Below are 25,401 nucleotides of genomic sequence, written 5' to 3'. Positions count from 1 at the left end.
CAGATAAGGAGGGAGCGGGCTGCAGCTCAGCTCTGGGGCACGGAGGCTGAGGAGGTGGCCCCACCCCAGCCCCTACCTCTTCCACCACCACTCGGAATTTGCTCTTGGTGCTGAGCACAGGCTTGACCCCCGACAGCCATTGGACGCTGGAGAAGATCTTGGCGGGGCCGATGAGCACCTGGCCCGGGTAGAAGCCGTAGGAGTCATCAAAGAAGAGACCCTACAGAGTTTGGGGCCAGAGGAAAAGTCCTTGTGAGTGGGACTTCCTCGAGGGCCGGAGCTCTCCACATCCACCCCTTCTCTTGCCTCACCCCTGCATGCTCCCCTGCCTCCCCAAGCTGGAACAGACCCTTGGGCTCCAGAGCAGCAGCTCTCAAACCAAAGTGCATATAAGTCAGCTGGCGAGCTTAAGAGAAGGCACATCTGACTCATTGTAACACACTCTCAAGGCCATGTCCACGATGTCGGTTGGGAGACACTTCGAGGACTCTTGAGGGCAGCAGTCCCCAAACCTGTTTGCTCTTGTAACCCCCACACCGCCATACTTATTTATAAAGCAAGGTCACATACGACTGTTCCAGAATATCCCAGCGTAAGAACAAGTGTACAGACTCTACTACTATAGATTTTTTTTAAAGAGTGAGCTCGAGTTAACAAAACGCAAAGAAAAGTTCCAACACCTCCTGCCCGCGCCCAACTTCTGGACGTTCTGGGGTGCACGCACTTCTTTTGTCGGAAACCGCTCGGCCCAGAGGCAGCACCTGCTTAGCCTGGGCTACCTCCAAGCTGGCTGCCAAGCAGTCCTCCTTCCCGTGCAGCCCAGGGGGCAGGGAACATGAATCCTGCCCCCCCAAGCCCACCCCTCAAGAAGCCTGCATGGGCGGGGCACACGTACAGAGTCGCTGACGTGGGGGCAGACATCGTAGAGCTTGGCGCCATCTTCTGTGTTCATGGAGCACCTGAAATGGTGAACAGGGATTTGGTTCATGGGGCACAATGACAGAGCCCCAGGGGAGGCCGCAGGAGACACAGCGGGGCCGACCAGTATCACAAGGAGTTACCCGGAGGCACTGAGATGCTGGCAGGCTCTGCGATGGCGTGATTTACCCCTACCCACAGCTCGGCCCCCATACCTGCCCAAGTAACTCCCTCAAAATCAACCAGACCCTAACCCATACGGGAGAGCTCGCTACCATTAAAGAGTGTCTAAAATAAAGCATCAACCCCTAGCAGACACTCTAAATGAGGCCAGGGCGACAGGAGACCAGTCCATGGTCAGGCCCTGAGCGCTTGCAGCACATGTCCTCACGGGCCCTGGTAGAAAACACACTTGGCTCCTTGTCCCCGGGTGGCCCCTTCCCAGCGTGGCCCCATGTCATGAGTCATGCGTACCTGGCACCGTTGGACAGCTTCAGGATGATCTGGTTCTTTAAATCATAGACCTTCCCCAACCAGCAGTCATAGGCAATGTAGTCCCCATACATGAAAGGCTGCAGATGGAGGGAACGGGGCGTGAGAGGCGGCAGGTGGCTCTGGTGTGCAGCACACCTGTCCCGCTCTGTACCCTGCGACACAGGAGGAGCGATCCAGAAGGCTTCCTGCCTGGGCCAGTCGGCCATGGCCTAAGGGGCTGGCTGCCCCCCGGGAGTTCCGGGCCACAGCCCAGCTCCCCTTCCCAGGGTGGAGGAGGCCTCGGCAGGCAGCTGCCTCGTGGCAATGAGACAATACCAGAATACCATTCTCCTCTGAAAGGAACCAAGGCTCTTTGGACAAATGATCCAGGGCTGGATCAGGAAAGCTAGAAAGTTAGAAAGTGCTTAAAAAGGAAAGAAAAAAAAAGAGAGAGAGAAGGTATAAATGACACTGATGTCAGCTCGAAGGGGCTCTTACTGGCCAAATCTGCGATAATTTAAGCAACAAAACAAACAATGGTAGTCAGGAATTACAGCCGATTGGACAAAACAGGAATCTGAGTCCACCCAGATGTAAAAAACATATGAATAAATCCACAAATGAGGCTGAAGGCACAGCCGTTCTGCACAGAATGCCGACTTCTCAACATGAGGAAGAACACGGGCTTCATACAGCCCCCCAGAGACCGTCAGAGGCCGTCGGAGCCCTGGCTGCTGGGGCGGGGGAGGCTCACAGAGTCCAGGGCCAGCAGACTGGGGTTTCACAAGCGACAGGTTATTGCCGCCATCTCGGAGCACCTCGTCACAAAGCAGAATCACTAGCAAAGGCGTGAGAGGGGACCTCATGGGGAGGTGCGGCAGACACGGCTAGGATCAGAGTCAAAACCTCCGGCCCCGGCTGCAGCCACTGGACACATGGGGCCAGGCAGAGCTCAGGGGTCACTGGGCGGCCCTGCCGAGGATACAGGTGCCTGATTCTGGTCAGGAGGCGACGGCACAGAGCTCCACGCTCAGGGTCGGCCAGCAGAAGGTGCCAGGGGACGGACGACAAAGCGAGACTGGGGAGCGGTTCCTGATGAGGAATGGAAGAGCCGACAGCTACAAGCAGCGTGTGCTCCTGAATGGAATCCTGGGTCGGAGCAGGAGGAAGGGTACAGGAGGGATGCTGCACGGAGTCTGGGGACGGGACAGCCACGCCCCAGGGCTGACTCCCTAAACTGGGGGCCCGGGGCCACGGGGCACTCGCCCCGTAGCCGGCTTCCCAAGGCTTCAGAGAGAAGAGCAGGCAGCGAGAAGGAGACAGGGGAACGGGAGAAGGAAGGTCATGATGGGGCAAGTGCAGGGAAAGGCTCACAGCCAAGGAGCCCGAGGACGCAGGGAGCACAGAACTCACAGCTCCTCCTGAGTCTGAAATCACTTAAAAAAGAAATGAACGAAGAAATGTGTTTTTCACAAAGGAAGCCACAGAGAGGAGCGGCAGCGAGGTAAAGAGACCAGCAGTGGCGGCCACGCTGGTGGCACAGGATGTGCCCGGCCTCATGCCCAGCAGCCCAAGGCACTGCCCCGGGCACACACTAGCGGGCTGCCCCCTGCCTGAGTGCCGGGCGGGTGCGGCCGGGGTGCGGGGGCCGCGGGAGGAGGGCTGGCAGGCGGGGCCTCTCACCCAGATGTGCTGGAGGTCCTTGCTGTTGACAGGGTAGATGATGCAGTTGGTGCCGATCAGCTTGACCGCACAGTCGATGCTGACGTCGATCACGGTGCCGCACTGACTGTCCTGGGGAGGAGAAGGCATCCAGGCGTGAGGACGTGCACGGTCCCCGCCATCAGGGCAGACCTGGCCCAGACCATCCCCAGGCCACCCCCGCACAAGACTCACGGTGGATCGCATATGCCGGACCACGTCCCGGGGCACGACGGAGCGGTCCTCGAGCTTCAGCTGAGGAGAAGAGCACAGTGTGACACAACGGCCTCTGACGTCCGCAGAAGCTGCATCTTTCTCCCAACTTCTCACCCACGTGGTCACACGCGTCCAGCTGGCTGCACAGATCCTGGGGGCGGCTTCGGCACGTGCCACAGCCAGCTCTGATCGCACCCAGCCCGAGAGGCCGACCCTCAGACGCCACCTCCCCCACCCTGCAGAGGCAAGCGCGATGGTGACGGACGGTCACTGCGGCCGCACAGAGAAGCTGCGGGAAGCGGCAGGTAGCAGAAGGGCCTCGCTCTCATGAAGGGGTCCGCGGCCCCTCACACGGCGAAGCACTCTGCTGGGAGCGAAATCCCTTTTCTCCTTTCTCCAAGCGCCTGCCCGGCCCCTGCTGCTGAGCGCTGAGCAGAGGGGGCGGAGGGCGAGTGTGACACGGAGCTGAGCAGGTCACCCCGAGGCCTGCTGTCACCCGACACGACCTTCTAATCTGGGCTATCCTCTCTGGCCAGCCGCAGCCCGGTCCTTATCTCATGTGCTGCGGAGGCCGCAGGCCTGGGCTAACTCAGGACAGCAGGCTCCGGAGCCAGGCCACGTGCACGGCGAGCACCTGACCCCTCCAGCTGCAAACGCCCCGCGGCAGCGGCCCCCGAGGACAGCTGGGCCTCTCGAGAGCCCTCCCCTCCCTCTGCCAGGCCCCGGGGCGCCTTCCCACGGCGCAGGCGGAAGACGGTCCTCCTCCAGGCCAGCGCGTCTCCCTTGCTGGCTCCGCTAACCCGGCGCGCTGCTCCGGAGTTCTCCATGGAGCCATGGGTGAGGCTCTGCGACTGCCCATCTCCTCGGGACGGGCACCTCCAACACCCCAAACCACAGGGAAGCGAGAGCTGCTCTCTCAAACAATGCCCAACCCCAGACCCCTAAGATCACTGCCCCCACTCCAAGACCTGGGGCATGGAAAGGTGACCGCCATGGAAGGAGAACGGACACATTAAAAAGAAGACCCTGGCTCGAGGTCCCTGAAACTGCGGGGATGACGGCTAAGAGACCCTGCCATCAGGAGGATCGGACCTTCAAAAACTAAAGGGGAGGGGTGCCTGGTGGGCTCAGTCAGAAGAGCGTGGGACTCTTGATCTCAGGGTCTCGGGGTCATGAGCTCAAGCCCCATGCTGGGTGTAGAGGCGACTTAAATAAAACTTTTAAAAAAACCCAAAAAGTAAAGGGGGAAGCAATGGGCTCCACCATCAACAGGTGATAGAGGCTTTTCCTACGTGGGAATATAGGCCACGAGCCAGACGAGAGCGAGCCCAGGTGTTAACCTCCAGGGTCCCTGAGCCAGACCCGGAGATGTGCCCACTCCAAAACCTCGGGCAGATCGCTTGCGCCCACCTGTGCGGGGGGGGGTGGGGGCAGCCATCTCACAGCGGGTCAGGGATTAACAAGGCAACGAAAGCACAGATGGGCCCAGGGCACCTGGCACACAGGACGCACTCAGCAAATGCCACATGTGACCGCTCCTCCTGAGGCCACTGGCCCCCAAGCCACAGGCGGAGACCCTCTGAGTTCAGGCTCTTCTTCACTCTGCGCAAAGATCCCGGGAGTCGGGGGCGGAGGGCACACGGAACTCTGCTAAGGCTCTGTTGGGGTGATGGTGCCACTTTTCTGACTCAAAGATCTTCCTGTCCTGTGACCCTCTGCGCCCACGGCTCTGGTCTGGGACATGGTATTTCCGGTGCTATCCCAACCTACCTCAAACCTCTGCTCCCAGTTTAGACTTTAAAAAGCCACAATTGCAAGTCTCTCCAAGTTGCCATAGAAACCAAAGTTGCAGTGCCAGGAAATCCAGTGGGAGAAGGACTGCTGTGCAGGGCAAGGGGGTGCCATCCTCGCTGGGAGCTGTGGCCTCGGGCACAGGCTGCCTCGTCTGCTCAGGCATCCCTGAGAAAAGCCCCCAAGTTGAGGCTGTAGATCGTGTCCCCACCTGGGGGTCTGCGTGGGTCCCTGACAGAGCTGCAGGAATGGAGCAGCACAGGCACAGATCCTGAACGGTCGGCACACTGCCCAGCCTCACGGCACCCTGGCCATGGGACACTGCTCCTGAATGCACAGGGGAAACTGAGGCTCCCACGTGGAGGCTGATGTGGGAACAAGGCAGGAGTGAAGGCTGGCATCACCGCAAGGCCAGAGGCAGGGTGAGGGGGCCTGGTTAGCAAACACCGTCCTCCGGACGGGGCCCTCTGCCCCTGTGGCTGGCCTTTTGCCACAGTCCACTCCAGGGTGAGGCCTGGTCTCCAGGCTCTTCTAACAACCTTCCGTGACAAGGAGGGACCTTTCTCCAAAGCCCTGAGAGTGCTGAGAGCGGAGCAGAGTGAAGCAACGAGGAGGAGGGGCGTGGCGGCCACGCTTCTGACGAATCCCCTGGGAATTCCAGAAAAATGACAAGAGCGTCTAGAAGGGCTTTGGACAACGTGCAAGGCTCTCCCTTCCCTCGACATTTTCCTTCCCAACTCCCTATGTCCCACCCACGCAGGGCGCTACCTTCACCCAAACAAGCCAGTCCTCTCCCATCCGTGTGCCTCTCCACCGCGCAGTTCCTTCCAAACACCGCCTTCCTCTCCCTGCGCCCACCATGTGCTACCCACATCACTAAGGCTCCCCATGTCCCCACTCGGAGGGCACCGCTGCGCTCCTGGGGGCTTGGGAGCTCGGTGTCCTCCGCCTACAGCAACTGGTGCTTACTATGTCTCGAGCAGTCTACTTGCACTTGGTGTGTTTTATCCATAGTGCTGTGAAGGACATACTATTACTGTACGTACTAAATAATCCCCATTTTACAGAGGAGTGAACTGACATGGAGAGAAAATGAGGAACTTGTTCATGGTCACATAGCTCCGCATGTGGACCTTGACTTGAACTCTGATGGGCTGCAGAAGCCATTCTCTTAACCACACGACAAGCTCATCCGTCCCCAAGCTGCAGAGATAAGAGCAGAGTAAAACCTATTCCTGGCAGGAACTCCTGTAACAGTGATTCCTCTCCTGATTATAAAGGCATTCAACGCCCTATTCCTTTCTGGGGCCGAAGAGGAAGACATCACGCATCCAGACGGCAGGTGCCAGAGGCTAGAGGCTTCCCCCTAAAGGGCGCTGTGCTTGCTGGCGGAACACGCCAGGCTCTGGAGCTCAACTAGTCCGCATACAAAGCCATGTGCGTCATGAACTATTAGGACTTCATCAAGTTCGGAAGCTTTCGCACAGCAAAGGAAACAGTCAACAAAACCAAAAGACAACTGACAGAATGGAAGAAGGTATTTGCAAATGATATATCAGATGAATGGCTAGTATCCAAAATCTTTAAAGAACTTATCAAACTCAACACCCAAAGAACAGATAGTGCAATCAAGAAATGGGCAGAAGAGGGGCACCTGGGTGGCTCAGTGGGTTAAAGCCTCTGCCTTCAGCCCAGGTCGTGATCCCAGGGTCCTGGGATCGAGCCCCACTTTGGGCTGTCTGCTCAGCAGGGAGCCTGCTTCCCTTCTTTTCTTTCTCTCTCTCTGCCAACTTGTGATCTCTGTCTGTCAAATAAATAAATAAAATCTTAAAAAAAAAAAAAAAGAAATGGGCAGAAGACATGAACAGACATTTCTGCAAAGAAGACATCCAGATGGCCAACAGACACATGAAAAAGTGCTCCACATCACTCGGCATCAGGGAAATACAAATGAAAACCACAATGAGATACCACCTCACACCACTCAGAATGGCTAAAATTAACCAGTCAGGAAATGACAGATGCTGGTGAGGATGCGGAGAAAGGGGAACCCTCCTACACTGCTGGTGGGAATGCAAGCTGGAGCAGCCACTCTGGAAGGCAGAGTGGAGGCTCCTTTAAAAGTTGAAAACAGGGGTGCCTGGGTGGCTCAGTGAGTTAAGCTTCTGCCTTCAGCTCAGGTCATGATCTTAGGGTCCTGGAATTGAGCCCCGCATCGGCTCTCTGCTCAGCAGGGAGCCTGCCTCCTCCTCTCTCTCTGCCTGCCTACTTGTGATCTCTCTCCCTCTCTCTGTCAAATAAATAAATATATAAAATCTTTAAAAAAAAGAAAAAAAGAAAAAAAGTTGAAAATAGAGCTACCCTACAACCCAGCAATCGCACTACTGAGTATTTACCCTAAAGATACAAATGCAGTGATCTGAAGGGGCATGTGCACCCCAATGTTTATAGCAGCAATGTCCGCAACAGCCAACCTATGGAAAGAGCCCAGATGTCCATCAACAGATGAATGGATAAGGAAGATGTGGAATATATATACAATGGAATACTATGCAGCCATCAAAACCCCCAAATCCTGCCATTTATAATGAAGTGGATGGAACTAGAGGGTATTATGTGGAGCGAAATAACTCAATCAGAGAAAGACAATTATCATATCTCTCTGATATGAGGAATTTAAGAGGCAGGGCGGGGGGTGGGATGGGAGGATAGAGAAGGAAAAAATGAAGCAAGATGGGATGGGGAGGGAGACAAACCGTAAGAGACTCTTAATCTCACAAAACAAACTGCGGGTTGCTGGGGGGAGGTGGGGTAGAGATGGGGTGGCTGGTGATGGACACTGGGGAGGGTATGTACTATGGTGAGTGCTGTGAAGTGTGTAAGCCTGACGATCCACAGACCTGTACCCCTGGGGCTAATAATACATTATATGTTAATAAAAATAATTAATAAATAAAATAAATGAGGTGAATGACTTTGAACAAAGCCATGTGTTTCTGTTAGGTTCACCCCAATGGCAATTAAAAAAAAAAAAAAAAAAAAAAAAAAAACGAAAACAAAATGGTTACCAGGTTGGGATCTGGAGGTGGCGGATGGGTAGATTTCAGGGGTCATTACTGGCTCTACCACAATGAACCACCTCTAAGGCGGTGACCAACAACATTTCTGGAGGCAGAGTGTAGCTGTCCGAAGATTCTGAATAGAAACAAAAAGGATACCAAGACAAAGTGTTCACGTGTCTCTGTGAGAAGGAACCATGGCTGGCTTTTAAAGGGGGCATGCGTGGTGGCGCCTGGGGGGCTTAGTCCCTAAGCGCCTGCCTTCGGCTCAGGTCAGGATCCGCAGGGTCCTGGGATCGAGTCCCGCATCGGCCTCCCTGCTCAGCGGGAGCTCCACTCCCCTAGCATGTGTTCCCTCTCTTGCTGTGTCTCTCTGTCAAACAAATAAATAAAATCTTTAAAGGGGGTATGGGTTACTTCAGACAATTTGGGGACAGAACTGCGGGACATCCTTTGCTGCTCCTGCCTGTTCTGGAAACAAGTGTCCAAGAACACCTCTGCCCCCAGGGACAGGGGCGCTGGCACAGTTCTGGAGGAGATGACTCCTCTGAACAACGATGACTGGCACCTCCTGTGTGCCTGGCGTCACAAAGCTTGTGTTCTAGTGCGGCAGAGGAGACGCACACGACGTACGTGTGCATGCGCACACACACGTGTACGGGGCACACACGCACGCATAGGTCAGGTAGTGGTAAGTGCCATTCAGAAAAACAAGGCAACGCGAGGGCCGGGGTGAGAGGCAGAGCGGGAGGAAGCAAGGGTGAGTTATTTTACACGGCTGGTGAGGAAAGGCCACTCCAAGGTGACATCTGACCAGAGAGCTGGGTACAGAGGCGAGTGAGCTTTCCAAGCAGAGAGAGGGCTGCCTTGAAGAACCATGTGCCCGGCGCGCTGGACGACCGGAGAGGGCAGCGGAGGTGGGGCTGGAACGGAGGGCAGGAAGGACCTGGGGTCCCATCCTCATGGAGATGGAAGCCCCTGCAGGCTCGGAGCAGAGAGCACTCAGGACAAGGGTATTAAAAGGAGCCTGTAGGGAGGGGTGGGGAGACCAATGAACCCGGTGGTTCTCGGGGCGGGGGGCGGGGGCAGAGGCGGGCAAGCTTGCCTCCCAGACAGCATCTGGAGTGTCTCTGGACGCATTTGTGGCCATCAGCGGCTGGGGAAGGGGGTTTCTGGGAGGTGGCAGGTATGGATGCAGCTGACCCTCCAACAGGGCACAGGATGGCCCCCCACCCTGCCCCTGGTGCCACGAGAAAGAACCATCCAGCCCAAAACATCAGCAGCCTTGAGGCCAAAAGCCCTGAGGCTGCCCCCAGAATGGTGGTGCGGGGACCAGATCACCCTGGACGAGTCCGGAAGACAGAGCTCATGAGGCGCCTCCCACCCTCGGGAAGCAGTAAGGGCACAGGGAAAAGGCGACCTGGCAGCGGGGCCAGGCGCTTCCACTGCACCCCCAGGTCAGCTCCAGGAGGACCAGGAGGGCCACTCCCCTCTCCCTGCCCTCAGCCTAGGTGCACGCTGCTCCCCTCAGCCGCCACCTCGAGGCCCAGCACTGACAACACAGCAGGAATGAGAGCAGGTCCAGGCTGCCCCTCCTAACACCGCTGCTCGCTGACCTAGAGAAAGCCGAATTCGCCGTGCAGAGACGTTCCAAGAATAGAAGAAGGCAGCTGAGGCTGATCGATAGGTTGAACATACAAGGAAGCGGATATAAGAAGCAATTTTCAAACGGATCTGAACGTCACATTCATAGGACTTGGCGGGGCCTTCGCGCTGGCCTCCCAGCAGAGGCCAAGCACCTGCTCTGGGGAGAAAAGCTGGCGCGAGCACTGGGCTCCGTGTGAGAGGGGAAGGGGCCGAAGTCCCCGACAAAAGCCAAGAGGGGCTTAAAGGAGCCTAAGCGTTTGTGTCAAGGCTAGAATGCGCGCGCCGACCACCGCCCCTGCCCGGCGGGCTCCAGGGCCGGCCAGACGGGAGATGCCGGCGTTCTCCTTCCGTCCCACCGGCGGAAAACCAAGCAGGTCGGTCCTGGGAGTTAGTGATGTTCTCAACGCCACACCCTCAACTCACAACCGGGAACAGCTTCAAACTCAAAACCTCAAAAGGCTCATCGTGCCGAGCACCCAGCGGACTCTGTGAAGTCTCCGCTGTCGCAAGGCCAGCTGGGGGCCAGCCCTACCCTGCCCCCCTGGTGAGCGAGTGGAAAACTGGGGACAGCCTACAGCGGCCCCGGTTTGGCTGTGTATTCCGAGGGAGGCTTTACTAAACTTGGCCGGACTGAACCAGGCCCCAGGCCTCGGGCAGATCTCTCCGAAGCCGAAGCCTCACGGTGCTCAGCGAGGAGACCAGATCTTTCTCAGGAGAAGAAAAACCAGCCGCCCTGCTGCTTGGCCTGGGGAGGGGGAAAGTGGCCCCGTAGACACACGGAGGAAGGAGGCTGTTTACCTGGGTCAGGACTCCGAGAACAGAGTCCTGAAAGGAGTATGAGGTCAGACCAGCACTGGAAATTTCCAAGGGCTGACAACGTCCATGGGGTAGGAGCGAGCTGGGCGAAACCATCCCTCCCACCCACCGGACGGCCGGAGTGGGCTCTGAGTCCAAGGCAAACCAGAGAACGGTGAAACAGGTCAACGGGGCTTCCACTTGTGTTGGGGACCCCGGGGCCTCCTAACAGACCCCCGTCCCTTCAGCAGAGGTCACAGACACTTCTGTGCTGCCCGTGGGTCCGTGGTGAGCGCCGCACTGGGAGGGCCCTGCAGTAGAAGGTGGGGGTCTGGGGCGCCTGCGTGGCTCAGTGGGTTAAGCCTCTGCCTTTAGCTCAGGTCATGATCTCAGGGTCCTGGGATCGAGCTCTACATCGGGCTCTCTGCTCAGTGGGGAGCCTGCTTCCCGCCTCCCCTGCTTCCAGCCCCATCTCTGCCTGCCTCTCTGCTTACTTGTGATCTCTGTCAAATAAATAAATAAGATCTAAAAAAAAAAAAAAGGAAAAGAAAAAAGAAGGCGGGGGTCTGGCTGCACATACAAGAGCTCCTTCGGCTGAAAAGCCCCGCGGCCCGACTCCGTGAGTGGGGACAAGGGCAGAGGAAACCACTGCCGACAAACTTTGCTGAGACCTAGAATGGAGGTCAATTAATTTCTCTAACGCTTCCTGCAGATTGAGGGCTAGCGAGGAACATACAAATACAAAACAAGGAGTGCACACTGCTTTCAAAGAACTTACATGGACCTGGTACAGAGACCTTAACCCTTTCCCCTCCAGTGCCAACGCAACCAGGCGGGCAGAGAGGCTACTCAGGTCCGCCTGAAATATGCCGGCGGTGAGAATTCTGGAGAAGCTTCGGAAGTCCTAGAATGGAACACTCCCTCGAACAGTGTTTTTCAAACTGTGGCTGTGACTCATTAGTGGGTTATGAAATCAATTTAGGGGTTCATGGCCAATACCGGGGAGGGGGAGAAAGGGAAGTATCTGACATGACAAAGTGGCAAGGTATCGTTCAGAGAAAACCTTTCCAGCTGCGTCCTGCTGACGCACGTGTCCTTGGTCATGATGTAAAACGTATTCTACGGCCGCTCACTTTCGAGAAGTCCGAGAGTCCCACCCGACCTTCCTATCTGCCCCGCCCCGGTGACCAGCTCAGCGGGTTCTCAGGCTAGGGCTTTGGCCAGCTACATCAAGGGGAGAGAGACTCCTCTTCCCATCAAAAGTTGGTCTGGAGCCACAAATTAGCAAACAAACAAAGATCCCAGGATCTGTATGTTCACACATAGACACCGTGGGGGTGGGCCACCTTGAACTCTTTCCAGATGTCAGTGTGGGGGCTTCCAGAACAGGAAAGCTGGAGGGGGCAGGAAGTGGCACCGTAGGTAAAGCCAGCCTCCTCTTCTGGCTCCTTCTTAAGCCTGAGTCCCCAGTTCACACTGGGCCCAGGGGTATGACTGGTCAGGGATTCCAGAGTGTGCCCAGGTAAGGACTTTCGCAGAGCAGTTGACCATCATGTGGCCAGCCCCTGACAACGCCCGACAACAATCAGCGAGCCGCCCACCTGAGGACAGGAGGTTTTACCAGCAAAACACAAATGACCAGAGGCCCTCACATGCCTGGGGAGGAGAGAGGACAGCTGGAAATGTCTGGGCAGTATGGAAGAAAGACAAAGGTCAGTGCCCCGAACTAGAAAATTCTGTCAATCATGTGCTACAGAAACCATTCACCAGAAGTTCTGCTAAAACCGTAGACTCAGGTCAATTAATTCCATAATTTTTTAGTGTTTCCTATAGATTCAAATAAAAACAAGAATAAAAAATCTGTAGGAATGTGCCTTGTATTTAAGGAATAGACATTTGGGTGGAGGGACAAAATGAAAGTACGTGAAAACATTTATACACGAGCACGGGCACTGCTTCGCTGGGTGGGGAGTGAAGTTCCTGCTTCTGGATGGTCGGTGGGGGACGGTGGGAAGGGCCAGGCTGCACAGGAACTAAGGGCATGGGATGTCCACCACCTCCTCGGCTTCAATGAAAACTGGCCAGGCCTCTATACTCTCTGGCCCCAGGGGCAGCATGTCGCCAGCGAACCCCCTCTCTGATCACACATCCTAGGCCAGCAGCTGCGGTGGGGCTGCGCAACGCAGCATCATGCATCATGGCCTGGAAGATGCAGCTGCAGCCTGCCGGCCTGCGGGAACATCCTGGAGGCGCAGCATGCCCCAGGGGACAGAACGAGGGGCTGGAGTCCCACTGCTGCTAAGTGAGGGGGCAGGCCCAGGGTGCTGCGGCTGGCGGCAGGTCAGCAGGCGCCTGGGCAGCGGAACTGGGTCTCTGCAGATGCCGCGATCTTCGGGGGTTGGGGGGGCGGATTCGGCGGCCAGAGCGGCCTGGAGGACACTGTCCCCCTTTTCTTGGCCCCAGGCTTTTCGACCTGACTCAAAAAGAAAAAAACAGCCCGGGGCCTCCTGAATTGGAAGGGAGGGTACAAATGGGAAGCTGTAGGAGGCAGCTCCTGCCTCGAGAAGTATGACTAGAAGGTAGAAAAGGAAACAGTAAACACGACTGTGTGGACTTGTGCTCTGTTCTCGGGGCCAGGCCACTGTCCTGGGGCTGCGGGCATGCCTGGGAGGAAGCAGGCAGCAGGCCAACTGTCCAGGCGCAGAGAGGGCTCAGGGCCTCACCGCCTTCTAGACCTTCAACCTTCCCTTACATGGCCTGGCGTCAGGTGAGCTCAGGGAGCCATGACTGACCTTCACTGCGCTCGCACGGGACGGGGGAGGAGCCGCCGAGCTCTGCCTCCTCCACACCTCGCAGCCTCCGCAGGGGCCCCACTCCCTGTGCTCTCACTCTGCACAGGGGTCCGGGGGCTCGCAGAGGTGGAGCTGCCCAAGGCTACCCCGGCCATATCACTCCACAGGTCTGGTTCTGCTAGCCTGTCCTTCCTCACTGGGCACAGCCCCAGAGCACTGAGAGCTGTGCGGACACTCACAGGGTGGCCTGACGCCAGCCCCACCATCTCCCCAGAGCTCCCTGAAATGCAGGCTCTCGGGCCCCACCCCAGCCCTGTGGCCTGGGAATCCATAGGGGAACAAAGTCTCCGGTCTCGGGGTGACCCGTCTGCACGGTCCCTGGTATGTAACAGAGGGTCTTAACAGAGAGGTTATCAGGATAGAGGAAGGGAGGGCCCTGTCCCCGTCCAGTCCCTAGGAGGTCATTCTGAAAAGACAACCCCAACCCTGGCTATTCTAACTGTCCTCTGAAAACGCAACAAGGGAGGAGTAGCTCAAAGGGACGGTCTCGGAGTCCTGTGGCTGCAGGACTACAAGGGACCCCACGCAGGAGAAACACAACCTCCCTGAGCCCACAGTAACCCCGCTTGTTTCTCCAACACCTGCAGTCACGATCTCAAGGCAGATGACACGAAAACACATCCTGGGCTACTGCACATCCCCTGGGCGCCAATGGCCTGGCGACTGTGGCACAGACAGAAGGGCTCCTGGGGTTTGGTCATTAATCAGAAGAACACTGACTGCCCACCCCTCTGATACCAATTACCCAGAGCTCACCCACAGCACCTCAGGTCGGGATGCGATGGTTCACCAGGCTGGGGCTGCACAGGACAATGGCTGAGCCCCCTACTGTCACAGCCAGGGAGCATGCCCCAGCCCATGCCCTGAGAACACGCTCTTGCCTCCCTGGGCCCAAGATGCCTCACCGGGAAGGCAGCCCAGGGCTGGACAAGGTCTGGTGAGCGCGTTCCCGGCCACCACCACTGAGGGGCTGCACGGGTGGCCTGTCTGGAGTGTGCATCCCCCCGGACCCCCAAGGAGGCAGGCTGAACGGAAAGATGTCCCCAGTCCACCCGGTGTCTGAGGAAGCCCGTGCCGGGCACACCAGCGCACAGCCAGAACCAGGCTCCTGACAGTTTCTCCTCTGAGAAACTTATGGCTCAGCTGGAAAAAGCAATCACATGGTGTTTACCAAGACTGAAAAGAGGCAAAAATTACCATAACAGTGCATCTTGATTTAGCTGTCATTACTAAAAAGTCTTTTATAAATTGAAGGGATTTTAGGTACACCGGGGGAGCTATTTCAAGAAAACCGACAGGAAATCTTACAGTATGCGAATAACCATGTTCCTGTTCACATGGTCAAAATTCTCCCCGCCTTTTGATGTGTGCGGACACACCCACCCAGGGTGATGAAGAGACCCCAGCGAGCGCGAATCAGAGTGTGGGACGGCGTGCTCTCAGCTGGGACCGCAGGGACCGCGCTAACACCGCCACGTTGTGCCTCGCAGGTTCTGGCGCGCAGCAGGAAAACAGCTGGGACCGAGTACACGGGTCCAGCAAGCAGGTCATTTAGGCCTGGGGACTGACCACGGGGGTGGGCGTGTCTAGGTGCTTCACAGACCTCATTCACCCCCCACTGCCGCCTCAGGGGGAAGGGCCTCACCCCACTTCAGGAAATGTGCAGAGACAGTCACAGAGCTGTCCCACCCCCCGGACAGAAGAGCCTCCCCACCCCACGCTGTTCCAGGGTGTCCCTGCGGGGTCAGGGAGGGTAGCTAGCGGGCAGACACCAGCACACAGAACCTAGGCCTCCCGTGATCTTTTCTGTACAACCAGGCATGACACTTCCTTCCCTCCTCTGGACCCCTCTAGCTTTCATGGAGGAAGAACCTCTCGGTTAGAATTCATATCGTCACAGACCTGAAGGAGGACACGGTCCCTGAGAGCAAGAGATCACAATCATTTGCACTACGGGACACCTACTTTTAGACGCCGGGCCTTACCATCACCGGGTGCAAGGTGGTGTTCTGGCGGACCGCACTCCACCGTGCTGGTCTTTGAAGGGCCACTGGTGGAAACCAACAAATGGCCCCATAAAAATAGAGTGGAAGAAGTCTAGATATTTAATTTAGCTGTGTTGAAATAGCAAAAAGATTATGAGCAAAGACAGAGGCAGCCTCAAGCACGTCTCGTGGGAGGAGGACTAAGTTCTAAGGCAGGTAACTCCTCAGTGCTCTGTAAAACAGATTCTAGGGCGCCTGGGAGGTTCAGTCGGTTAAGGTCCAAGTCTTGATTTTGGCTCAGGTCACGATCTTGGGGTTGTGAGATGGAGCCCTGAGTTGGGCTGTGCTGGGTGTGGAGACTGCTTGGGACTCTCTCCCTTTCCCTCTGCCCCTCCCCTCATCCAAATAAACATACACACAGACACACACACCAGTCTTAATTTTTTTTTTTTTAAACCCAAAACCTACCGGATAATTCTCTGAGTGAAGCCCAGAAATGTACTTAACATTCCCTTGGTAAGTCTGATAATCAGCGTGGTTAAAACAGTTCTGCTCCAACCAATAAGTCTCCCTTTCTCCTACAACAAAACAGAACCCCAACGACTTAGGACGTTTGTTTTTAATTAAAACAGTATTTGAAACAGACAAATCTGAGGATGCAAGAACAAGGTGACTAAAACAATTAACAAAGCTTTGAGTTCTGCCTGGGGCAGCTCCTCCCCCTGGCTTTCCCCGACACACCCCTGGTTCAGGCCTTGAACAGTTACCAGGTCAGGAAAGCATGTGCGACCTCTGCTCTGGTGGTCTAGGCCGGTTACCAGACAGATGCCAAGAACAAAGCCCTAGGCTCTGTGACAGCGATTAGCACGCGATCCCCCACGGACCAGAGACAAGGGACCTGACCCAGGCCAGCGGCTATGACGGCAGCGAAAGCAGATTCTGCCAATGCGCCCTTGGACAGCTGGGGGACACAGTTTTGCCTCCTTAAAAGACTTTCAGGCAGGAAGGCAGCCAAGATAACCAGATTTTTAGGCCACACTTTCGGATGGCACGAGCTGGTACAGAAAACGTGGTTCTGTCCACACGTAAGAGCCCCAGATCTGAGAAAGAACAGCCCTGGCGTGAAGGGCGCATGGCTGTCCCGTGCAAATCCCCCAGGACGGTCACCAGGACCTCAGCTCACAGACGCCCCTGCTCTCTTTCTTCGCCTTCCCTTCCTCAAGCCCACAGGAACATGACGTCATCTTCAAGATGATGTCATCTGCAGTCAGCACAGAGCCGACCCCTCACTTCCACAGCGGCCTGTGACATCCACCTTTACCTCGCCCCCGACACCTGCATCCCCTTCGGGCCACGCTCCCGAACACCGAGAACAGCCACACTCGGCAACACGCATCCCACCTTCTGAAGCAGACTCCGACTGAAAGGGATCCACTCAGCACTGCTATTTTAAAAAATGCAAATACGGTAGGAGAGGCAGTAAAAATAACACATCAGGGCCCTGATCCAAGGCTGATTTTTCACTGAGGGGCGAGGTTCTCACCAAGTAGGGGTGGAGTGTGTGGGGCTCTGGGTGGCCGATCTTCCCACAGAGTTTTGTTTTTTATCGGCCCTGTGAGTGCAGAGCGGAGAAGACCACACGGACGCCCCCTCCCCCACCCGTCTCTCCCCAGACACACAGCTGAGCCGCCCCACAGCAGGTAAGCTGGCAGGAGGGGCAGGCAGCCTTCTCGGTCCTTCCCAGAATGACTGCGCCAAACACGATGGCTCTCCGCTTTCCTCAATTCTAAAACGACACCTTTCTGAGACAAACCGGGGTGGGGTGTTGCAAACATCCCCAAGCACCCAGGAAGCAGGAGCTCCGTAAAGGCGCAGCGAGCCAGGGAGGAAGACACATAGGACGCTGGCGGGAAAGCAAGCTGGCTCCTGCATCGGTCAGCGATGGTCCTGACCGCCGGATGGTCCCAACTATGGACCGCCGTCCGAACCGATGCACACGGCCATGGCCACAGACGGCGCACAGACAGGCGGACCCCGCTGCTGGGACTCAGCAGCCACGGCCTCGTCACGGCAGTGCCGACCACAACAACCGAGCCTCCCCTTTCCTCAGCTCCCCATGCTACCAGAATTAGGAGAGAAGCAGGTAGCCTGCCTCTGAGCAAGGATGTCTAACAAAATTGAGCACAAATACTTAGCAGCTGGGTTCTGGGCAGAATTCATCGTCAACTGGCACGGCTGGGAGAGGGGGAAGGACTCACCAGCCCGCACTGGAAGAAGGTGCCAGGGGGAAACACCTGCTGGTACTGTAGACGCCTTTCATACTCGCCCTTCGACCCTCTACCGGGAAACAGGAGGAGTCACAGCTACAAGTGCCCCGCAGCCACGCCCAAGGGTCTGCATGGGCTAGACACTTTCCGGGGTATGCGGTACAGCTTCTATGGAACAAACATCTCAGCTCTCCTACTCCCCTACCTGGGCTGCCTGTTTCCCCCAGTCCCTGGGTCCTGGCAGCTGGCCAACAGGCTGTGGAGTCTCAAGAAGTACCAGAAGGCAAGGCCAGGCTGGCCTCAGAAGAATCCTTCGCTCTCTAGCAAGCTGTACCCAGACCTTCTCAAGGACCACCAGTTCTAAGTGGAGGAAGACAGGGACAGGTAGACGAAGGCATCTCAAGGGCCCTGCACGCCCTGCACGGGCCAACGAAGCCACGTGAGTGTAGAGGCAGGCCTGTGGCGGCGACTCTAAGGTCGCATGTGGAGTAAGCCATGGGAGGCACAGGACACGGGTGGCAGGTAGTGAGTAATCAAAAACGATTTCCCTCTCGCGCCCCCTGCCCAGGCTTTCCCAGCCATTTCTGAGTTTACTTCAGTGATCAGGAGTCTGAGTTGTCCCCACACAGCAGACAGCGGACAGAAGCTGTCGGCGAGCTACACAGGGAGAGGTGCGATGGGGGCGTCTCATGTTGACCCACTTTCCTCGGGGCCGCAGCTCCAGTCCTGTCTCTCCCCTCGCAGGGGCGGGGCAGGCGGGGAGGGCCAGCGCCTGCGCTGTGGAGAAGTCCGGCTCCCACCCACGGACGGGATCACCTGTCCCCTCAGCCACTATGCAGCCAACCGAGCTGCTACGGGGCTGCTGGACGCGGTGTCTGAGGCCGGTGAACACTGGGAAGCAAGAGAGAGTCGGTGCCGGCAGAGCCAGGAGAAGCGCGGGGAGCACAGGTAGTGCCACAAGCAGTTACACCATGACAAGTGCCAGGCTGGGGGTCCTAAAACTAACCACGAGCAACGATCGCGGCGTTGGTGTTTACCCAGATGGCTGCACTCGTCTCTGCTCGGACGTCACCTACTCAGAACGGCCTCCTCTGGCCGCCCATCCAGACGGGCTCCTGCTCGCTCCCTACGCTGTCCACACACACCCCCCGCCTCCACGGCACTCGCCAGTCCCTGCATCTGCCACGATCCGTCCGCCTTGGCAGAATGGGAACCCCATGAGGGCAGGAAGGGCTCCCCACCGCACCCCCAGCACAGCGCCAGGAATGTCCACGGGGGTGACAGGGTGCACCCAAGGAGCAGCGGTGGAGGGAGAATCTGAGGATTCAGGCCCGAGAGGGGAGCCACCGGGGCAGCCCGCCCGCAGCACAGCACCTACGAAGGAACGAGAGCCCAGCGCCCCGCACAGCGGAGACTCTGCTCGGAAACCCCGCTAGCTCTGGAAGGTTGGGCTTCCCAAACAGCAAGCCTGAGTCCATTTCCTGGGACCCCGCCACCTTCTCTTGGTGGTGCGCAGTGCTGAAGGGCCCCCACCCGTGCTCACGAGCCTGGCCCAGCTCCCCACCCCCTACACCAGCGGCCTTCTGGTCTACCGCGACCAGCCAGACGGGTGTCCGCACCGGAAGAATCACAATACAGGTGACCACGACCTGAGAAGCGGCACTCACGCTTGAACAGGCCGGAGCCACAGGAAAAGAGGCGCCCCTGGAAGGGCGAGGCGGCCTCCCTGCACGGAGGCCTGCAGCCCGTCAACAACATTTTAAGCCCAGTTTTGATTATTACACTCATGGAACGTACAGAATTTTGAGAAGATTCAGAGCGGCCCTAGAAAAAGGATCTATGAGGAAAGAGGGAAATACATTCTAGGACAGGCAAGAGAAGCCCAGGACTGGTTCTGTCTTCGGGGCTAGAGCGTCCATGACACATGACGACTCCAAACGTCTGCGGAGAAACTGAAGGAGGGATGGTCGTGCCGAAGACGGACCCCGGGCTCGGGAGCTACCCGCCAGATGGGGTCCTGCACCGTTCCTGGGTCACACCTGCACTGTCCCACAGGCAAGCCACTGGGCCACCTCTGGCTACGGAGCACCTGACATGGGACCCAGCGTGGGAGAAGGTGTGCTAGGGCACAGTCCAGAGTCAGAGACGGAGTACGAAGAATGCAAACCCCCTGGGGAGTAGGTTCCATCCTGTCCGCGCCGAGACGCGCCGAGACGACATCCTGGATCTACACGAGCTTGAACAAAACATCGAGATTAATTACACCCGCTCCTTTTCTGCTTTTTCTGATGTGGCCACTGAAAACAATCTCAAATGACAAATGTAGGCTCATACTGTATTTCTCCTCCTTTTTTTTAGAGAAGGGGGAAGGAGCGGGGGGGGGGGGGGGGGAATCCCAAGCAGGCTCCACGCCCAACACAGAGCCGGATGTGGGACTTGATCTCACGACTCTGAGATCATGACCTGAGCCGAAATCAAGTGTTGGGCACTTCACTCACGGAGCCCCCCATGCGCCCTGGCTTGTACTGTATCGCTACTGAACAGTGTTGGTTTAAACCAGTCAATTCTTTTTTTTTTTTTTTTAAAGATTTTATTTATTTATCTGTCAGAGAGCAAGTGAGCGAGAGCGAGCACAGGCAGACAGAGTGGAAGGCAGAGGCAGAGGGAGAAGCAGGCTCCCTGCGGAGCAAGGAGCCCGATGTGGGACTCGATCCCAGGACGCTGGGATCATGACCTGAGCCGAAGGCAGCTGCCCAACCAACTGAGCCACCCAGGCGTCCCTAAACCAGTAAATTCTTAAAAGCAACAACACAGCGTACCAAAGGCGTAACACAGAAGAGCAGTTTTTACTGTTCCAACAATGTGCCCCTGAGGCAACCACTTTCTACTTTCTCAACGGGAAGAATATTCGGCCACATCTATGAACAGTATGCCTGCGTCTCTAATTCCTACCTCGTTAACAGCAGACCTTACCTACAGACCGTTCCCCAGCCCCCTCCGACAGCTCCCGACCCCGATCCCCGTCCTTCGACAGTGCTGCTGCTCTGACGGAAACCGCACAGACGTGCCAGCAGAGGGCACAGAGCAGAGCTGACCCAAGGCGCACTCTGCCAACACACACGACCCGCGTGTCTGCTGGTGATTCTGCCGAAAACCTATCCCTAACTTCTCCAGACACGCCCAAGGAATCTGTCAGGGGTTTTCTGGGTTTCGCCTCTCTTGGAAACCGTCCTCCTGTGGAGTCCCAGCCTGCCTCGCCAACACGGACTTCCCTCTGCAGCAAGGAAACAAGGGATCTCTCGTCTCCCAGATCGCAGAAAACCCCCTTGTTTGGGGGAAGCACACCTCCCACCAGCTTCTGGAGAAACGGTCCATGGGAAGCACTACCCCACCCCCCGCACTCTTTTGCCTGAAAAAACCTCCTTGCTGGGTAACCTGCCCAGACTCAGAAAGCCCTCAGAAAGTTGAGGGCTTCGCTCTACTGTCCTACCTGTCCTAACTGACGTGTTTACTCTGTTTATACTCACGGTGACCATGTGGATTTATTCCTATTACCTTTAGGGCCTTCTACCTACCGTATATTTTCTTTGCTCTCTTTTTTCTAGAGGAATGACCTAGTTTTTATAATTCTGAGTATTTTGCCTCTATTGGTTTGAAAGCTTGCAGGCCTATTTCTACTTTTTTAATGGTTACCCTTAATATCTTAATACCTCTACTTGACTCAGAGCACCCCTCCTACTCTTTCCAAACAGGTCAAAGATTTCAGGATGTGTTCATTAATGCTCACTGTTTCCCAAGTTCATGCTTATTTGGACCTGCCCACGCATTCCCCCAACATCCTGATACACCTATTTTTTTTTTAAAGATTTTATTTATTTGACAGAGAGATCACAAGTAAGCAGAGAGGCAGGCAGAGAGAGAGGAGGAAGCAGGCCCCCTGCTGAGCAGAGAGCCCAATGCGGGGCTCGATCCCAGGACCCTGAGATCATGACCTGAGCTGAAGGCAGCGGCTTTAACCCACTGAGCCCCCCCGGCGCCCGCACCTTTCTTTTTTGTCCCTTCTCTCTCCTGGGTTTAGTTTCCCTCTTCCTGAAGCACAGCAAAGGTCTTCTAGGGAATACTCCATTTTTTTCTTTCTGTGAAAACGCCTTTATTTGGTTTTCACTATTGGATAAAAGGGGGTTACTGAAAACTAAGTTAACAACGTATTTTCCTTAGCAAGCTAAAGAGGTTCATTCCGGTCTGGCCTCTAAAGCTGCTACTTTTAGACCTCTGCTGGACCTCACTGTTGAGCCCTGGGAGTAATCTGTATTCTTCCCTCCAAGCTGCTTTTCAGATGCTCTTCTTCCCCAGAGGAACTCCCACTAGACACAGGTCTCCTCCTGCGCTCTCACGGGTTACCTCTCTTCCCTGTGCGCTGCCTTCTCCCTGTCTCTCAGCTGAAATTCACTTCATTTCTTCAGATCTCTTTCCCAGTTCACGTGATTCGCTCTCGGGGTGTGTCTACTTCCCCTGACTTTTAAATTCAATTACGATTTTTCATTCTGGAGGTTTTTGGGGCTCTTTAAAAAAAAAAAAAAAAAAAGCCCTTTTAAATGTATTGTCTTGTGCTTTCCTTCAGCCCTTCACGCACTTTAAACATCTGCAGCGTAACGTCTCCTGTTACCTGGAGTTTTAAAATGTTGGGAATCCTGTTGTTGTGGCAGCTCACCCCTGCTTGTAATTTCTGTATATTTAGTAAGTTCCTGGCGTGAGCTCATCATCTGCGGAGGTGGCAGGATGCACGGTCATTCGGCTCAAGTTTTCCTGCTCCTTCTGCAAGGAGCTCCAACAGCATCAACAGTCTAGTGCCAGGCCCGTGCGAGCGCGGGGGTTCCTCAGACACGGGGGAATTATACATACAGAATTCAAACCTGGATGTTTCAACTGCTCGTGGGAGACCTCCCCCAACACCTCAGAGTGTGAGGCCATGCTCAACCTCCTTGCTGGGCTCCTGGCTGGCTTGGTTGAAGAGCATGTGACTCTTGATGTCGGGGTCATGAATTCGAGCCCCACAATGCATCTAGCAATTAAATAAATAAAACTTTGCAAAATTAAAAATGAATGAATGAATGATTGAACTTCCTCTCCATTTCTCAGCCCCACAGGGGAGATCTTCTTGAATTCCCTTTATTCCTCCCACCAGGGAATAGCCCTTTGAGGGGATTTCTATTTCAATTCTACACACGATCATTAAAATCCAAACCTCGATGATTGGGACGGTCTGTTTTAAGGGCCAATGAACAGCCCCCAGAGATGCCACAACTGCTCTGGTTTTAAATTCCCTTGTTGATTCTGGTTTCTTGCTACCACTTTTCTTTCTTCTAAGCTGAGTTCCGGATCCGCAGTCCTTATTGTATTTGCTATGGCGTTACTGAGCGAGCGAGCGGGAGCGGTTCTCCATGAGCTCCAGCCACCACGTGAGATTAGAAATCCTCTCCACCGCCTTTCAGCTTCCCATGATGTTGAAAAATCGGGATGCATCTTCACTGCCAATCTTTTGTATGTGACCTGTTTTCCCTCTGTGGAAGCTTCATCCCCAGTATTCTGGAATAACACAATGTGCCAACTGCAACTTTTTCCATTCACCATCCTGGAACCTTGTGATCATCAATTCTGGAAACATTCCTGATTTCTTTGCTTTATTTCTGTCCTTCATTTTTCCTTTGTTTACAGACCTTGTAGACGGCAGATATTTCCATTCTATTTCCTGTGAGTCTTTGTCAATGCTTTTCTCTCTCCTAACATTATGGTTTTTTTTTTTTTAAAGATTTATTTATTTATTTGACAGAGAGAGATCACAAGTAGGCAGAGAGGCAGGCAGAGAGAGAGGGAAGCAGGCTTCCTGCTGAGCAGAGAGCTCGATGCGGGGCTCGATCCCAGGACCCTGAGACCATGACCTGAGCCGAAGGCAGCGGCTTAACCCACTGAGCCATCCAGGCGCCCCAGTTCTGTATCTTTTTAAAAAATATATTATTTATTTACGAGAGAGAGAGAGAATGAGCAGGGGGCAGATGGAGAACCAGACTCCCCCACTGAGCAGAGAGCCCAATGACCCGGGACCCGGGATCGTGACCTGAGCTGAAGGCAGACGCTTAGCCGACTGGGCCCCTTAGGTCTCCCCAACAGTCCTGTATCCTGACTGCTGTGGCAGGTGACAGAATGGCAGAGACCTGCACACGTACCGGGTGTGCACCAAAGTCGATTTCCTGACTCCGATGCTGTGGTTGTGTAAGCTGTAACCACGGGGCAAACTGGATGAAAGGTGCAGGGGATCTCTCTGTACTGTTTTGCAACTTCCTATGAATCTCTAATTATCTCAAGATAAAAAGTGAAAATAAAAAAAGTTGTGTCAATAATAAGATGACGGAAGCTTTGCAAATACAAGCAAGGCTTTGGATTGGTACGGATCACGTTATCTAGCTTCTGTTCTGAGGGACTGCCAAACCCTACCAACGGCAGGTCTGTCTCCCACACTGTTCATTTTTTTCCAGAGAGGAATCCTCCAATCCCACGCCTCCTGTCTGGTTGCAGCACTCAGGGAGCAGGCAGGGAACTCAGCTGAGACTTCCCCTTTCCGGGCAGAGACTTTCCGGAGTCCCTGTTTCATCTCAGTGTGACACTGCCCTTGGCTCCGTCTGAGCTCTCACTCCAACGCCGTCTCCCGCTCACCCGCTCCAGAGCACAAACCTCGGCTCTCTGGGGCGGGGCTCACGCAGGCGCAGAGGCTGACCTTCCAACTCCTCCCGGTCTTTCGCCCGCATCTCACTTGTGCCTGGGGCACCACCAGGTGCCTCCATCCCTGAGACCTTCTGCAGGGCTGCTCTTTTGCCACTACGAAGGGCACCGACTTCTTAGCTTCCTCTGCTCTGTGCACTCTCTGTCCCCCTTCCTCTAAAACTCGAAATCGTTGTCTACTGTCTTCCCTCCCATTCTCCATCCTCACAGGTTTACACATTTAAAAAATTCACTTACTGCGCTGCCTGGCTGGCTCAGTTGAGTTCTGAGATCGAGGCCCACCTTGGGTATGGAGATTACTTAAGTAAAGAAATTTAAAAATTCATTTGCGTCATTTTAGAAGGATTTCTGGAGGAAGTGGAAATAAATGAACGTGTTCAATCTACCGTTTTCACCTGAAGGATGCCAACCAGAGATTTTTTTTTTTTTTTAAGATTTTATTTATTTGACAGACAGAGATCACAAGCAGGCAGAGAGGCAGGCAGAGAGAGAGAGAGGAAGAAGCAGGCTCCCTGCCGAGCAGAGAGCCCGATGCGGGGCTCGACCCCAGGACTCTGGGATCATGACCTGAGCCGAAGGCAGAGGCTTTAACCCACTGAGCCATCCAGGCGCCCCCCCCAACCAGAGATTTTTAACCTTAATTTTGCAGAATACTTACCTACAACTATGGGACATATTTGAAGATGGAAAAATGGTAAGGTTACAAAAACAAGAAATCACAAATTCAAAAATTAGAAATCCGGGGTGTCTGAGGGGCCAGTTGGTTGAGCATCTGACTCTTGATTTCGGCTCTGGTCATGATCTCTGGGTCAAGAGAGCGAGTCCCATGACGAGCTCCTTGCTCAACGCAGAGTCTGCTTGAGATCCTCTCTCCCTCCCCCTGCTCCCCACTGTCCCGCTCTGGCACACGGTCTCTCTC

At 55.4% G+C, this 25,401-nt stretch overlaps 1 protein-coding gene across 2 annotated transcripts in view; it reads right to left on the bottom strand.

Moving 5' to 3' along the window:
- Positions 1-25,401, bottom strand: part of UBE2O (ubiquitin conjugating enzyme E2 O) — a 57,347-nt gene that overhangs the window by 10,491 nt on the left and 21,455 nt on the right. For both annotated transcript variants that reach the window (XM_045085857.1, XM_045085856.1), the window contains exons 2-6: positions 3,289-3,348; positions 3,076-3,186; positions 1,393-1,490; positions 896-959; positions 77-220 (exon numbers count right to left, since the gene is read on the bottom strand). In XM_045085857.1, coding sequence (XP_044941792.1) covers positions 77-220; positions 896-959; positions 1,393-1,490; positions 3,076-3,186; positions 3,289-3,348 — 477 coding nt within the window. The remainder of the gene's footprint in view (positions 1-76; positions 221-895; positions 960-1,392; positions 1,491-3,075; positions 3,187-3,288; positions 3,349-25,401) is intronic.

Source organism: Mustela putorius, unplaced genomic scaffold (genome assembly GCF_011764305.1).
Source record: "Mustela putorius furo isolate JIRA1106 unplaced genomic scaffold, ASM1176430v1.1 tig00000873_pilon_pilon_pilon, whole genome shotgun sequence".
Lineage (NCBI taxonomy): Eukaryota > Metazoa > Chordata > Mammalia > Carnivora > Mustelidae > Mustela > Mustela putorius.
Note: the sequence above shows the minus strand (reverse complement) of the source record. Positions and strands in the feature narration are given on the sequence as shown.